Source organism: Balaenoptera borealis (assembly GCF_965194805.1).
Source record: "Balaenoptera borealis genome assembly, chromosome: X".
NCBI lineage: Eukaryota > Metazoa > Chordata > Mammalia > Artiodactyla > Balaenopteridae > Balaenoptera > Balaenoptera borealis.
The window spans coordinates 58,535,603-58,551,666 of NC_138881.1; the positions used below are offsets into that span (position 1 = coordinate 58,535,603).

The 16,064-nt window shown below is 37.3% G+C and overlaps 1 protein-coding gene across 1 annotated transcript in view; it reads right to left on the bottom strand.

Moving 5' to 3' along the window:
* The window catches only part of LOC309620323 (testis-expressed protein 11-like), a 156,824-nt gene that overhangs the window by 14,919 nt on the left and 125,841 nt on the right, over positions 1-16,064 (bottom strand). Inside the window, exons 13-15 of the mRNA XM_082376470.1 lie at positions 7,021-7,170; positions 5,645-5,753; positions 4,570-4,690 (exon numbers count right to left, since the gene is read on the bottom strand). Of these exons, the coding sequence (XP_082232596.1) occupies positions 4,570-4,690; positions 5,645-5,753; positions 7,021-7,170 (380 nt within the window). The remainder of the gene's footprint in view (positions 1-4,569; positions 4,691-5,644; positions 5,754-7,020; positions 7,171-16,064) is intronic.

Consider the following 16,064-nt stretch of genomic DNA (forward strand, 5'->3'; position numbering starts at 1 on the left):
CTCATTCATGAAACTCTCAGAAAAAAGGAATAGTGGGAACTTCCTCAACTTGATAAAGAGCTTCTACAAAAATCCTACGGCTAACATTATACTTAATGGTGAAAGACTGAATGTTTTCCCCCTAAGAGAGTGAACAAGGCAAGAATATCCACTCTCATTACTCTTAACTAACATGGTGCTGAAAGTTCTAGTCTGCGCAGTAAGGCAAGAAAAGGAAAGAGAAGGCATATAGATTGGAAAGGAAGAAATAAAACTGTCCCTATTTGCAGATGACATGGTTGTTTACATAGGAAATCCTAAGGAATCTTCAAAGAAAATTCCTGAAATGAGTGAGTTCAGCAAGGTTGTGGGATACAAAATAAACACAGAAATATCAACTGCATTTCTTCATACTAGAAATTAACACAGGACACCACTTACAATCACTCAAAAAAAAAAAAAACCCACAGCACTTACATATAAATCTAACAATACATGTACAGGATTTGTATGCTGAAAACTACATAATGCTGATGAAAGAAATAAAAAATCTAAATAAATGAAGAGACATACCCTGTTCATGGACTGGAACATTCGATATAATAAAGATGTCAATTCTTTTTTTAAATTGAGATATAATTAAAGATGTCAGTTCTTGATATACAGTGTACTAGGTTCGATGGAGTCCTCCCCCAAAATTCATGTCCTTCCTGGTACTTCATCATGTGACCGTATTTGGAAATAGGGTCACTGCAGATGTAACTAAGTTAAGATGAGATCATACTGAAGTAGAGTGGACCCTTAATCCAATAATGGCTGTGTACTTATAAGAAAAAGAGAAAGACAGAGGGAGAATGCCATGTGGTGACAGAGACTGGAGTTATGAATCTATAAGCCAAGGAATGCCAAGGTTTGCCAACAACCACAAAAAGACAGGAAGAAGCAAAGAAGGATCCTCCCCATAGAGCCTTCAGAAAGAGTATGGCCTACTGACACCTTGATTTCAGACTTCTAGCCTCCAGAACTGTGAGAGAATAAATTTCTCTTGTTATATGTCACCCAGTTTGTGCTAATTTGTTATCACAGTTCTAGGAAACAAATACAGCTTAATGCAATTCCTATCAAAATCCCAGGAGGAATTTTTGTAGATTTAGACAAGATTATTCTAAAATGAATATAGAAAGGCAAAGGAACTAGACAGCTAATAACAATAAAGTGGGTACAATCACTCTACTTGCTTTTAAGACATTGTGTAGCTATAGTAATCAGGTACTGGCAGAGGGATTGACACATAGAGAAAATAGAGAACCCAGTAAGAGACTCACACAAATATGCCCAACTGATTTTTTGTCAAAAGTACAAAAGCAATTTAACGGAGGAAAGACAGCCTTGTCAACAAATGGTGCTAGAGCAACTAGATACCATAGCAAAAATGAACCTCAACCTAAATCTCACACCTCATACAAAAATTAACTTAAAATGTATTATGAACTTAAATGTCAAATATAAAACTATAAAACTTAAAAAAAGAGGAGAAAATCTTTGGGATATAGGGCTAGGCAAAAAGTGTACTAGATACCCACTTGAGCCTCTTCCTTGAACTGAAATTTCTAGCAAGAGCAGGTAAATAAGACGTGTGTTCTGGTGGAAAGAGCCCTGGGACTGAGGTCAGACGGTTCTAGTTCTGATTTTCATTCGTTAGCCATATGAACTTAGGCAAATTGGTAACTTGACTTTTTTGAATCTTAAAAATTTCCTCATTTGTATATCAAGGATAATACCAGCATTGCCTACTTCACAGAATTACTGGGGGGCAGGCTGTCAAATGAAATAATGGATGTAAGAATGCTTTGTAAAATGTAAAGTATGATAGTGTGGGCTTGAGGTTTTATATTTGTGCAATAGCCATTTTGCCACCGTATGGAGGCACTTGATAAAGGTTATCTGCTTAATAAATAATGAATGAGTGACTGGTCATCAGAAAAGTCAAATAAGGGCAAATATTTTTCCAAGTATTTAAAACAAAAGGGATGCATAGCACATTCAATCAAACAGTAAAAAGCAACATATACTATGTAAAGAACCAAGAGGGTTATTAAATTAATGTCTGTATAGAAAAGCTAACTATCCCATCATGTTTCAGGGAATTAGCAATAATGGATGGGAGGCTGGTCAAAAAAGTAAAAAAATATTAACCTCTCTAATAGGCAACCCAAGATTCGGAGAGATGGAACAGTAATACATTAGATAGAATAAAAGTGGCAAAAACAAAATGCTCAGAGCAGTTTTGGCCTTATATAGCGACTATGGAAATTGATCAATTTGAATTTATAGTACAATTTAATTTTAGTTTGTATTTGTTACTATGGCAAACACATCTGAAGGTCCAGATGAGGCTCATGGCTTAGAAATTTAATTTTCTCTTCTTCCCCAAAGAAAATTAAGATGAGGGGAAAAAAAAGATGTACATATCTCCAAAATGTTCAATGCTAAAGTTTTTTTTTTAAACTTAAATTTACACAGGCCATAATTACATAGCTCCAGAATTCTGGGTTTCTGTAAGATGATGCTAGTTTGTACCAGGTTGTCACCCTGCTATATTGTTCCACCATCTGTTGTGATTTGCAGACATTTGTATATGAAGAAGCAGTTGGGCAAGTCAGGAGCCTTGGATATTAACATGGACTCAGATAATGACTTTTGTGTGACTTTAAGCAAGCCATTTGACCTTCTTAATATTTTATAGCTCCCTTAATAATAACAATACTACCTACCTTACCTGTGTATGAGTTGTTCAAGTTCACAACACATATTATTATTTTAATTGATCCTTAAAACCTCAGTGTGGGAGTCAGAAAGGGTATTATTTCCATTTTACAAATGAGAAAACTGAAGTCAAACAGCAGAGGAGGAATATCCATATGCAAAAACAAACAAGTGAGAAACCATTTAGACCCTTACCTCATACACCATAAACAAAAATTAACTCAAAATGAATCACAGACCTATATGTAAGAAATAAAAGTATAAAAGCTACAAGAAAACATAGAAGAAAAACTTTGTAAATTTGGAATAGGCAAAGACTTCTTATCATGACTAAAAACATGATCCATAAAAGAAAAAATAATATATTGGTCTTCATCAAAATTCAGAATATTTGCTTTTTAAATGCTGCCATTAAGAAAATGAAAAGACAAGCCAGAGACTGGGAGAAAATATTTACAAATAGTATATTTGATAAAGGATTTGTATCTAGAATACATAAAGAACACATAATTTACTGAGAATCCAATTTTAAAAATGGGAAAATAATTGAATAGATATCTTTCCAAAAAAGATAAACAAATTGTCAATAAGCACACGAAAAAATGATCAACAGTGTTAGCTATCAAGGAAATTCAAATCAAAACCACAATGAGCTACCATTACATACCCACTAGGACGGCTATAATAAAAAAGATGGACAATAACGAGTGTTAATAAGGATGTGGAGAAGTTGGAACCCTCATACACTGCTGGTAGGAATGTAAAAGGTGCAGCAACTTTGGAAAACAGATCGCAGTTCCTCAAAAAGTTAAATATAGAGTGTTACCATATGACCCATTAATTCATGTACTCAAGAAAACTGAAAACAAACCTTTGAAAACAAAGACTTAGACACAACTGTTCATTGCAGCATTATTTGTAACAGCCAAAAAGTGGAAACAAATAAAATGTTTATCAATTAGTGAGTGCATAAACAAAATGTGACATACTAATTCAACAGACTATAAAAATATTCTATTTATTCAGCAATAAAAAGGAATGAAATAGTGATACATGCTATAGCATGGGTGAACCTCAAAAACAGTAAGCTAAACTGAAAGAAACCAGACACAAGAGGTCACAAGTATGATTCCATTTATATGATGTGTCTAGAATGAGAAAATCTATAGAGATAGAAAGCAGATCAGTGGTTCCCTGGGCCTGAAAATGGGAGCAGGGATTGACTGCAAATGGGCAATGGGAAAATTTTGGGGGTAATGAAAATATTCTAAAACTGGATTATGGTGACAGCTGCATAACCATACATTTACTAAAAATCACTGAATTATATAGATATAATAGGTGAATATTACGGTATATAAGTTACATCTTAATAAAGCTAATTTAAAAATTACTGAATAAACCTGCACTGAAAAGAAAAAAAAGCAGCAGAGGAGGGACTAAAACACAGGTCTTCATTGTTCCTTCTACTCTATTACCTGTCTCAGAAGTGGCAGGAATAATAATAAACTTTTTCAAAGGGTTAGTCTCATCACAGGGAAATAATAATTCTACCAGGTTTTGAAAATACAAAGTAATTAAAAATGCCAGATGGTACTGCTACTTTGACCTAATCCATAGTATACTTGTATTAGAAATTTTCTACTTTTAACTATTTACATTTCACAAACCCAGGGAAATTTTATAGTGTGTAACCACATTTTAATACAAATTTATTTACATTAAAACTCATATCAAAAGCATTATTCTATGTAATTTCTAATACATAAGATAATTTAATTCTTTAAAATTAGCTTAAAAGTTTAATATCATTGTTTGACTTACAGTGTGTCTAATAAGGCTCAGAGCATCTTCAAAATAGCCCCAAACTTCTTCCAGGGGACAGAGCTCTTTATTCACCACCCCATCTGGCACTAAGAGGTTAATCAAGTTGTGCATACATTTGCTGAAAATCAAAAAGAGAAAACGCATCCCATAAGGAAAGAAATCATTGACTTCATGGCTAAGATAAGTAAAATCTGGATCTCATCCCAGACTAAGAGCTTCAAAACACTTCTGTTCTTCCTTCAATTTTATCTGGCCTCCAAGCTCAGAAGACAGATTTTTGAAGATATAAAGGGGGCTGACCAATCCTTCCTTTTATTATGCCTACGGTTGTCTTTCACTTTTTTTTTTTTTTTTTTAGTTTCCTGAACTAAGGAGTTGTATCTGTTTACTATATTTTATGAGCTGGTTTAATCTACAGATACTTTAAAGCATCTCGTTACATCCTCAAATGGGGAAGGGAATTGGGATTTAAATTGGGAGTAATTCCAGGAGAGCTCTCTCATGTCTCAGAAAAGGAAGACTGTAATGAAGTTTTCCAGAGAAAAATCACACAATATCTATTTTTCCCCCATGTCTAGGCGTAGAGAACATAAAATCTTCAATAAATACTATTTTATATTATGTACAGCACTTATTGGTCCTTAAAGAAAGGTGCTTAGAAAAAAATATATGAGGCAAATGTAGCAAAATGTTAACATCTGTTAAATTTGAGTGGTGGATACACTGGTGTTTGTTATATTAATCTCTGTACTTTTCTGTATATTTGGCATATTCAGTAATGAAAGAAAGAAAGGCACTTAATTAGTAATTTTATTATATACACAGACTCACACAAAAAAGCAACTTTCTCCTTCTTTTCTCCTTTGGGAAACCCAGACTCCTTCACCTTGCCTCAGTCTATCACACAACTCTAAATATGGAGCTGTTCTGAGGGCTTTTTAGTCCAGGAGTTACAGGAGTGACCCAATCATCTTTTGAGTCAGTTGAGTATGATTGATGACTTATGGGACATTGACTATAGCACTTTTGGCTATCAAAAGCTAGGATTCAGTGTTGAATTATATTTACTAACCTGTATCTCAAAACATCAATGGATTCTTTCTTTTTGTAGAGAAATACAGCCTTTTTCAAGGCCTTTACAGCGATAGAAGGATAGTGTGCAGGCATTTCCATTGCTAATGCTACAGGAAGGGAAGCAAAAAGATTGTGAATACCATAATCTCATCTATCACAGTTTTCATCCCACGTTACAACTGACTTTCTCTAATGAAGCTGACCTGAGACAGATGACAAAAACAAATAAACAAACACAAAAACCCAAAAATGAATTTTATAAAACGATGAATCCATGGCTTTCAGAGATAGCTTCTACTTTCTGGGCAGAGTAACATGGTAGGATCACCAGGTTATATTTTTTCTTCAGCAAACATCAACAGAGAACCTACTGTTTCTGTGAGCCTGCGCATAGTCATTCAGGTGAAGCAATAATCTTAGGAACCAAAGTGAAGGAGGGGCACACTAAGAAGGAAACAGAAAGCAGATAAGTAAAAGGGTACTAACCAAAAACAGATTTATACTAAATATACTGTTTCTGCCTACTATTAAAAACAGGAAACACTTGACATAAGAGTAAGTATCAGAGATAAAACCCCTAAAACTTCTAGACGCATCTACCAGGCCTCTAGAATTGGAGTTCCATTATACAAGGAACAGTGGTCACCTTCACATGTCTATAAAGTATACGCCACCAGCTCCACGTCCCTAGAAATTCTGTCTTGGCAAGACAAGGAAAGGCAAATGTGACTCTTGTGCACTTGGGGCTACCTAATACCTTTATTAGCCACACATAGGTTCCTGAGGAGGGTGAAAGATATAAAGGGAACATAATGAGGCCATTTCTTGCAGTATATCCCCATAGAGGCTCTGAGCCCCCAAATACTACTTATAGCCCAATGACAAATTTGAGGTTGGCAACTGTGTTAAAAATATCACCAATATTTCTCTGTACACTTTCATAAACGGTGAAGAGTGTATCACTTTTGATTGGCGAAGCAGCTGATTGTCTATTTCTAACTAGCTGAGCAAAACTAACTTTCTGAAGTTTGAGCTACCTCTATTGTGTAGTTATATTATTCGATTCTACACATAATATAAATATGAGCACCTATTATGGGCAATGCACTTTGCTAGGGTTTATAAGTACAACAAATACAAGTAATTATTGCTCATGACCCTAAAGAGCCTATAATCTCATATAAAGAAAAAGATAAATGCACAAATGATTATAATACAAAATAGTTCAAGAATGCCATTAGAGAAGGGGAAACAAAGTGCTATGAGGATACATTGCTTCCCACCTGGAGGAAAGAGAGAAGAGAGAGAAGAAAGAAAAGAGTAGTACGATTTAAATGGGTACCAGCCTTCCAAAAACATAAATATAGCTCTTACATGCGATTGTTTCCAATGTTCCACTTCCTAAATGAGGCAGTTCCCACACTGATTCCAGGAAGCTGTCCAGTAATGGGTCATTCATTTTGGCTTTAACTTCAAACTCATACAGCAGAAGCAATGTCTCACATGGATCACCTGAGAAGTCCCCTAAGAAAGAGGCAAAAATGCAACATTCTCTGTTATTACATTCTCTTCTATTCTAATCTCTCTTCTGGAGAGATTTTCCTATTGAGGAAAATTAATTTTACTTATAATTTGAAGGTTATCCCAGCTCCTGTAGACAGATCTTTTACATTTTAAAATCTATAAACTCACCAATACTTTCACACACTGAAATGCATTCACTGGAGTTGTCTACATTTCCTGAAATTATTACCATGATATTCCGAAATAGCCTGGAAAAGTCTTGTTGCTATCTATTCAAATACGTTTACCTGCCTTACTTTAATGACTGAGTTAACCAGAAAATACAGTGCAATATAAACCAACTGTGGTTTTATTTTAAACAAAGTTAGGGAAAGTTTCCAAACTGTTTCATTTAGTCAGTCAACAATATTTCTTGGTTATCGCCATGGGCAGAATCTTGTATCAGGTGGCATCTACCATACTATGTGAGATGGTTTCCAATCACCCTTGTTAGACTGAACGTTTTCAAAAGTTTGGAGGTATAGCATACATACAATAAACTGAGTGAAGTGCATTAATCTTAAACAAACAGGGTGATGAATTTTTATATATGTTCAAACCCATATAACCACTACCCAGATCATGATATAGAACACTTCCAACACTCGTGCTCCTTTCTAGTCAATACCACCTTTGCAGAGTTAACAACTATTTTGACTTCTATCACTATTAATGGGTATTTTTTGTTATTGAACTTCAGTGATAGCATGTAGAACTATAATCAACTTTTGAATATTGACCTGTATACTGTGACTTGCTTAACTCATTTATTAGTTCACATAACTTTTTTGTAGATTCTTTGGACTTTCTATATAGAGAATCATGTGTCCTCTGCAAATACAGATAGTTTTATTTGATCTTTTTCACTCTATATGTCTTTTCCCACTCTTTTGCTTGCCTTATTGCATTGGCTAGGACCACCAGGATGATGATGACCAGGAGTGGTGAGAGTAGACATCCTTGACTTGTTTATGTCCTTAGAGGGAAAGCATTCAGTCTTTCATCATTAAAAATGACATTAGCTGTAGGTTTCATTTTTGTGGATGGCCTTTATCAGCTTGAGGAACTCCCCTACTATTCCTGTTTAGCTGAGAGTTTCTATAATAAATGGATGTTGAGTCTTGTCACTTAATCTGTTGATATGGTGAATTAAATGATTGAGTTTACAATGCTGAACCCAGGATAAAATTTACTTGGTTATAATCTATTATCCTTTTCATGTTTTACTAAATTAAATTTGATGATATTTTGTTGAGGATTTCTGCATCTATTTTCATGAGGAATACTGGTCCATAGATTTCTTTGCTCATTTTTTGTCTAGTATTGGTATCAAGGTAATACTGATCTTATAAAGTGAGCTGGGACGTGTGTCCTCCTCTACTTTCTGGAAGAGTTTATACGGAATTGGTATTACATCTTTAAATATTTGGTAGAATTCCCTAGTGGGGTTTTCTGTTAGGGGATTTTAAAGTATGAATTCAATGGGTATAGGACAATTCAGGTTATCTATTTCTTTTTGTGGGAGCTTTGGTAGTTTGACTTTCAAGGAATTTGTCAATCTCATCTAACCCTTCAAATTAATGGGCATAAATTTGTTCAGAATATTCCCTTGTTATCTTTTTTTTAATGTCTCTAGCATCTGTAGTGATGTCTACACTATCATTCTTGATATTGTTAATTGGTGTCTTGATCTGCCTGGCTAGAGTTTTCTCAACTGCACTGGTCTTTTCAAACAACAACAACAATACAGCTTTCGGTTTCATCAATTTTATCTATTATTTTCTGTTTTAAATCTTATTGACTTCTGCTCTTATATTATTCCTTTCATTCTGCTTGAGTTGGTTCAATTTGCTAATTTTTCCCCTAAGGTGGAGGCTTATTTAAGATCTTTCTTTTTCTAACAGAGGCATTTATTTCTACAAAGTTTTGTCTAAACACTGCTTTAGCTGTATCCTCCAAATTTTTGTATGCTGTGTTTTCATTTACTTCCATTCAAACTATTTCTAATTTCCCTTGCGAATTTCTCTTCGACCCATTTGATTATTTAAAAGTATGTTTTTTAAATTGAAGTATAGTTGATTTACAATATTATATTAGTTTTGGGTATACAACATAGTGATTCAATATTTTTATAGCTTACACTCAAAGTTATTACAAAACAATGGCTATATTTCACTGTGCTGTACAATATATCCTTGTTGCTTATCTATTTTATACATAGTAGTTTGTATCTCTTAATCCCATACTCCTGTCCTGCCTCCTCCCTGCTTCACTCTCCCCAGTGGCAACCACTAGTTTGTCCTCTGTATCTGTGAATCTGTTTCTGCTTCGTTATGTACATTGGTTTGTTTTATTTTTTAGATTCCACATATAAGGGATAACATAGAGTATTTGTCTTTCTCTGTCTTACTTATTTCACTAAGGGTAATATTCTCTAAGTCCATCCAAGTTGTTGCAAATGGCAGAATTTCATTCTTTTTTATGGCTGAGTAATATTCCATTTTATATATTACACCACATCTTCTTTACCCATTCATCTGTTGATAGACACTTACGTTGCTTCCATATCTTGGCTATTATAAATAATCCTGCTATGAACATTGGGGTGCATGTATCTTTTTGAATTATTGTCTTCTTTTTTTGTAGATACATGCCCAGGAGGGAATTGCATGATCATATGGTAGTTCTATTTTTACTTTTTTGAGGAACCTTATACTGTTTTCCATAGTGGCTGCACCAATTTACATTCCCACCAACAGTGTACAAGGGTTCCCTTTTCTCCACATCCCCACCAACATTTGTTATTTGTAGACATTCTAACAGGTGTGAGATGATATCTCATTGTGGTTTTGATTTGCATTTCTCTAATGATTAGTGATGTTGAGCATCTTTTTTTTTTAAAGGAACTCATTTATTTATTTATTTATTTATTTATTTATTTATTTATTTATTTATTTATTTATGGCTGTGTTGGGTCTTCGTTTCTGTGCGAGGGCTTTCTCTAGTTGCGGCAAGTGGGGGCCACTCTTCATCACGGTGTGCGGGCCTCTCACTATCGTGGCCTCTCTTGTTGCGGAGCACAGGCTCCAGACGCGCAGGCTCAGTAGTTGTGGCTCACGGGCCTAGTTGCTCTGCAGCATGTGGGATCTTCCCAGACCAGGGCTCGAACCCGTGTCCCCTGCATTGGCAGGCAGATTCTCAACCACTGCACCACCAGGGAAACCCAAGCATCTTTTCATGTGCCTGTTAGCCATCTGTATGTCTTCTTGGGAAAAATGTCTATTTAGGACTTCTGCCCATTTTTAATTGGGTTGCTGGTTTTTTTCTTTTCTTTTTTTTGTTCTTCCATTTACTTTTATTTATTTATTTATTTTATATTTATTTATTTTTTTTGCTGTGTTGGGTCTTCGTTTCTGTGTGAGGGCTTTCTCTAGTTGTGGCAAGTGGGGGCCACTCTTCATCGCGGTGGCGGGCCTCTTCACTATCACAGCCTCTCTTGTTGCAGAGCACAGGCTCCAGACGTGCAGGCTCAGTAGTTGTGGCTCACGGGCCTAGTTGCTCCGTGGCATGTGGGATCTTCCCAGACCAGGGCTCGAACCCATGTTCCCTGCATTGGCAGGCAGATTCTCAACCACTGCGCCACCAGGGAAGCCCTGGTTTTTTTCTTGATGCTGAGCTGTATGAGCTCTTTATATATTTTGGATATTAACCCCTTATTGATCATATCATTTGCAAATATTTTCTCCCATTCCATAGCTTTTCTCTTCGTTTTGTCAATGGTTTCCTTTGCTGTGCAAAAGTTTTTATGTTTAATTAGGTCCCATTTGTTTATTTTTGCTTTTATTTCTTTTGCTGTAGGAGACAGATCCAAAAAATATTGCTATGATTTATGTCAAAGAGTGTTCTGCCTAAGTTCTCTTCTAGAAGTTTTATGGTTTTAGGTCTTACGTTTAGGTCTTTAATCCATTTTTAGTTTATTTTTGTGTATGGTGTGAGGAAATGCTCTAATCTCATTCTTTTACATGTGGCTGTACAGTTTTCCCAGCACCACTTATTGAAGAGACTGTCTTTTTTTCATTGTGTATTCTTGCCTCCTTTGTCATAGATTAATTGACCGTAGGTGCATGGGTTTATTTCTGGGTTCTCTATTCTGTTCCATTGATCTATGTGTCTATTTTTTTGCCAGTACCATGTTGTTTAGATTACAAATAAATGTGTTGTTTTGATCACAATAAATGTGTATTCTGGTGTTGTTGGGTAGAGCATTCTATAAATATCCATTACATCAAGTAGGTTGATAGTGTTATTTATGTCTTCTATACACTTGTTGAGTATCAGTAGCTTTGTAGTACAGTCTGAAGTCAGGGAGCATGATACCCCAGCTTTGTTCTTTTTTCTCAAGATTGCTTTGGCAGTTCGGGGTCTCTTGTGATTCCATAAAAATGTTAGGATTATTTGTTCAAGTTCTGTGAAAAATGCCATGGGTATTTTGATAAGGATTGCCTTAAATCTGTAGATCACTTTGGGTAGAATGGACATTTTAAACAATGTTAATTCTCCCAATCCAAGAACATGGGATGTCTTTCCATTTCTTTGTATCATTTTCAAATTCCTTCATCAATGTTTTATAGTTTTCAGAGTATAGGTCTTTCACCTCCTTGGTTAAGTTTATTCCTAGGTATTTTATTCTTTTTGATGTGATTTTATTCACGATTGTTTTCTTGCTTTATCTTTCTGATAGTCCATTATTAGTGTATAGAAAAGCAACAGATTTCTGTATATTAATCTTGTATCTTGCAACTTTACTGAATTCATTTATTAGTTCTAATACTTTTTTGGTGGAGACTTTAGGGTTTCTTATATATAGTATCATGTCATCTGGAAACACTGAGTTTTATTTCTTCCCTTCCAATTTGGATGCACTTTATTTCTTTTTCTTGTCTGATTGCAAGACAATCTTGCAAGACAATCTTTCTTGTCTATTAATACACAATGTGATCTTGTAAATAAAATTCCTAGGGATTCCAGTAAAATACCATTAGAACTAATAAAAAAGTTTAATAATATTCATGTACAAAAATCAATTCTATTTCTATACAATAGCCATGAGCAAAATGAGAATAAGATTAAGAAAACAATTCCATTTATAATAGCATCAAAAATAAACTATTTAGGATTAAATTAAAGAAGTGCAGGACTTGTACACTGAAAACTATGAAACATCATTGAAAGAAAGTAAGGAAGATGTAAATAAATGGAAAAATATTCCACGTTCATGGATTAGAAGACTTGACATTGTTAAAATGGCAATACCCCTCAAAATGATCTATATATTCAACACAATCCCTATCAGAATCCCAGCTGGCTTTTTTCTTTTTTCAGAAACTAACAGGCTGATCCTAAAATTCATGTGGAAATTCAAGGGATCCAGAATAACCAAAACAATCTTGAAAAAGAAGAGCACACACAAACACACACACACACAAAAAAAAAAAGAAGAAGAAGAACACATTTGGAGACTAACATTTCCTGAAATAAAACCATGTGTCTATGGTCAACAATTTTCCACAAGGAGACAAAGACCATCCAATGGGGAAAGAATAACTTATTTTCTTTTCTTTTTGGCTGTGCTGCGTGGCTTTTGGGATCTTAGTTCCCTGACCAGGGATTGAACCCGCGCCCTCAGCAGTGAAAGCACAGAGTTCTAACCAACGGACCACCAGGGAATTCCCAAGAATAGCTTTTTTAAACAAATGGATCTGTACAGCCACATGGAAAATAATGAAGTTGGACCCTACTTCATACCACATACAAAAGTTAACTCAAAATGGATCAAAGACCTACATGTAAGAACTAAAACTACAAAACTCTTTAGAAGAAAACATAGGAGTAAACCTTTAGGACTTTGGATTGGCAGTTATTAGATATGATATGAGAAGCAGGAACAACAAAAGAAAAATAGATAAATTGTACCTCATGAAAGTTAAAAAAAAAAGTACTTCAAAGGATGCTACTGAAAAAAGGAAAAAACCCACAGAATGGGAGAAAATATTTGCAAGTCATATATCTGATCAGGGACCTGCATCTAGAAGGACTCTTATGACTTAATTTAAAAAATAATTAAAAATTGGGCAAAGGATCTAAATAGACATTCCTCAAAAAAATACGTACAAATCGCCAACAGGCATATGAAAAAATGCTCAATACCATTAGTTGTCAAGAAAATCAGTCACTGGGACTTCCCTGCTGGTGCAGTGGTTAAGAATGCACCTGCCAATGCAGGGAACAGGGGTTCGAGCCCTGCTCCAGGAAGATCCCACATGCCACGGAGCAACTCAGCCCATGCGCCACAACTACTGAGCCTGCGCTCTAGAGCTCACGAGCCACAACAACTGAGCCCACGTGCCACAACTACTGAAGCCCTAGTGCCTAGAGCCTGTGCTCTGCAACAAGAGAAGCCACCACAATGAGAAGCCCGCACACCGCAACAAAGAGTAGCCCTCCCTCGCCACAACTACAGAAAGCCCGCATGCAGCAACGAAGACCCAACACAGCCAAAAATAAATAATAAATAAATAAATTAAAAAAAAAAAAATCAGTCATCAGGAAATCAAAACCACAATGGGATATCACTGTACACTCAGAAGGATGGCTAGAATCAAAAAGTCAGATAATACAAGTGTTGGCATGCTGGTGGAGAAATCAGAAGCCTTATACACTACTGGTGACGATATAAAATGGTGCAGCCACTTTGGAAAATGGTCTGGTAGGTCCTCAAACAATTAAACATAGAGTCACGGAGAGGGGAGCTTAAAAATGGTGGAAGAGTAAGACGTGGAGATCACCTTCCTCCCCACAAATACATCAGAAATACATCTACATGTGGAACAACTCCTACAGAACACCTACTGAACGCTGGCAGAAGACCTCAGACCTCCAAAAGGCAAGAAACTCCCCACGTACCTGGGTAGGGCAAAACAAAAAAGAAAAAACAGAAACAAAAGAATATGGATGGGACCTGCACCAGTGGGAGGGAGCTGTGAAGGAGGAAAAGTTTCCACACACTAGGAAGCCCCTTTGCGGGTGGAGACGGGGGAGTGGACGGGGTTGCGGGGAAGCTTCAGAGCCACGGAAGAAAGTGCAGCAACAGGGGTGCGGAGGGCAAAGAGGAGAGATTCCCACACAGAGGATCAGTGCCGACCAGCACTCACCAGCCCGAGAGGCTTGTCTGCTCCCCCGCCGGGGCCGGCGGGGGCTGGGAGCTGAGGCTCGGGCTTTGGAGGTCAGACCCCAGGGAGAGGACTGGGGTTGGCTGCGTGAACAGAGCCTGAAGGGACCAGTGCACCACAGCTAGCCGGGAGCGAGTCCGGGAAAAAGTCTGGAGCTGCCGAAGAGGCAAGAGACTTTTTCTTGCCTCTTTGATCCCTGGTGCGCCAGGAGAGGGGATTAAGAGCACCGCTTAAAGGAGCTCCAGAGACGGGCGCGAGCCGCGGCTATCAGCGCGGACCCCAGAGATGGGCATGAGATGCTAAGGCCGCTGCTGCCACCACCAAAAAGCCTGTGTGCGAGCACAGGTCACTCTCCACACCTCCCTTCCCGGGAACCTGTGGAGCCCGCCACTGCCAGGGTCCCGTGATCCAGGGACAAATTGCCCAGGAGAACACACGGCGCCTCAGACTGGTTCAAAGTCACGCAGGCCTCTGCCACCACAGGCTTGCCCCAAACTCCATACCCCTCCCTCCCCCAGGCGTGAGTGAGCCAGAGCCCCCTAACCAGCTGCTCCTTTAACCCCGTCCCGTCTGAGCAAAGAACAGACACCCTCAGGAGACCTACATGCAGAGGCGGGTCCAAGTCCAAAGATGAACCCCAGGAGCTGTGTGAACAAAGAAGAGAAAGGGGAATTTCTCCCAGCAGCCTCAGGAGCAGCGGATTAAATCTCTACAATCAACTTGATGTACCCTGCATCTGTGGAATACCTGAATAGACAATGAATCATCCCAAATTGAGGAGGTGGACTTTGGGAGCAACGATATATATATTTTTTTCCCTTTTTCTCTTTTTGTGAGTGCGTATGTGTATGCTTCTGTGTGTGATTTTGTCAGTATAGCTTTGCTTTTACCATCTGTCCTAGGGTTCTGTCTGTATTTTTTTTAATATAGTTTTTAGCACTGTTATCATTGGTGGATTTGTTTTTTGGTTTGGTTGCTCTCTTCTTTCTTTCTCTCTTTTTTTAAAAAAATTTTTTATTACGTTTTAAAAATAATTTTTTAAATAATTATTTTTTTATTTTTATTTTAATAACTTTATTTTATTTTATTTTATCTTCTTCTTTCTTTCTTCCTTTTTCTTCTCCCTTTTATTCTGAGCCATGTGGATGACAGGCTCTTGGTGCTCCAGCCAGGCATCAGGGCTGTGCCTCTGAGGTGGGAGAGCCAAGTTCAGGACACTGGTCCACAAGAGACCTCCCAGCTCCATGTAACATCAAATGGCGAAAATCTCCCAGAGATCTCCATCTCAATGCCAAGACCCAGCTTCACTCAACAACCAGCAAACTACAGTGCTGGGCACCCTATGCCAAACAACTAGCAAGACACGAATACAAACCCATCCATTAGCAGAGAGGCTGCCTAAAACCATAATAAGGCCACAGACACCCCAAAACACACCAACAGACGTGGACCTGCACACCAGAAAGACAAGATACAGCCTCATCCACCGGAACACAGGCACTGGTCCCCTCCACCAGGAAGCCTACACAACCCACTGAACCAACCTTAGCCACTGGGGACAGACACCAAAAACAACGGGAACTACGAACCTGCAGCCTGTGAAAAGGAGACCCCAATCACAGTAAG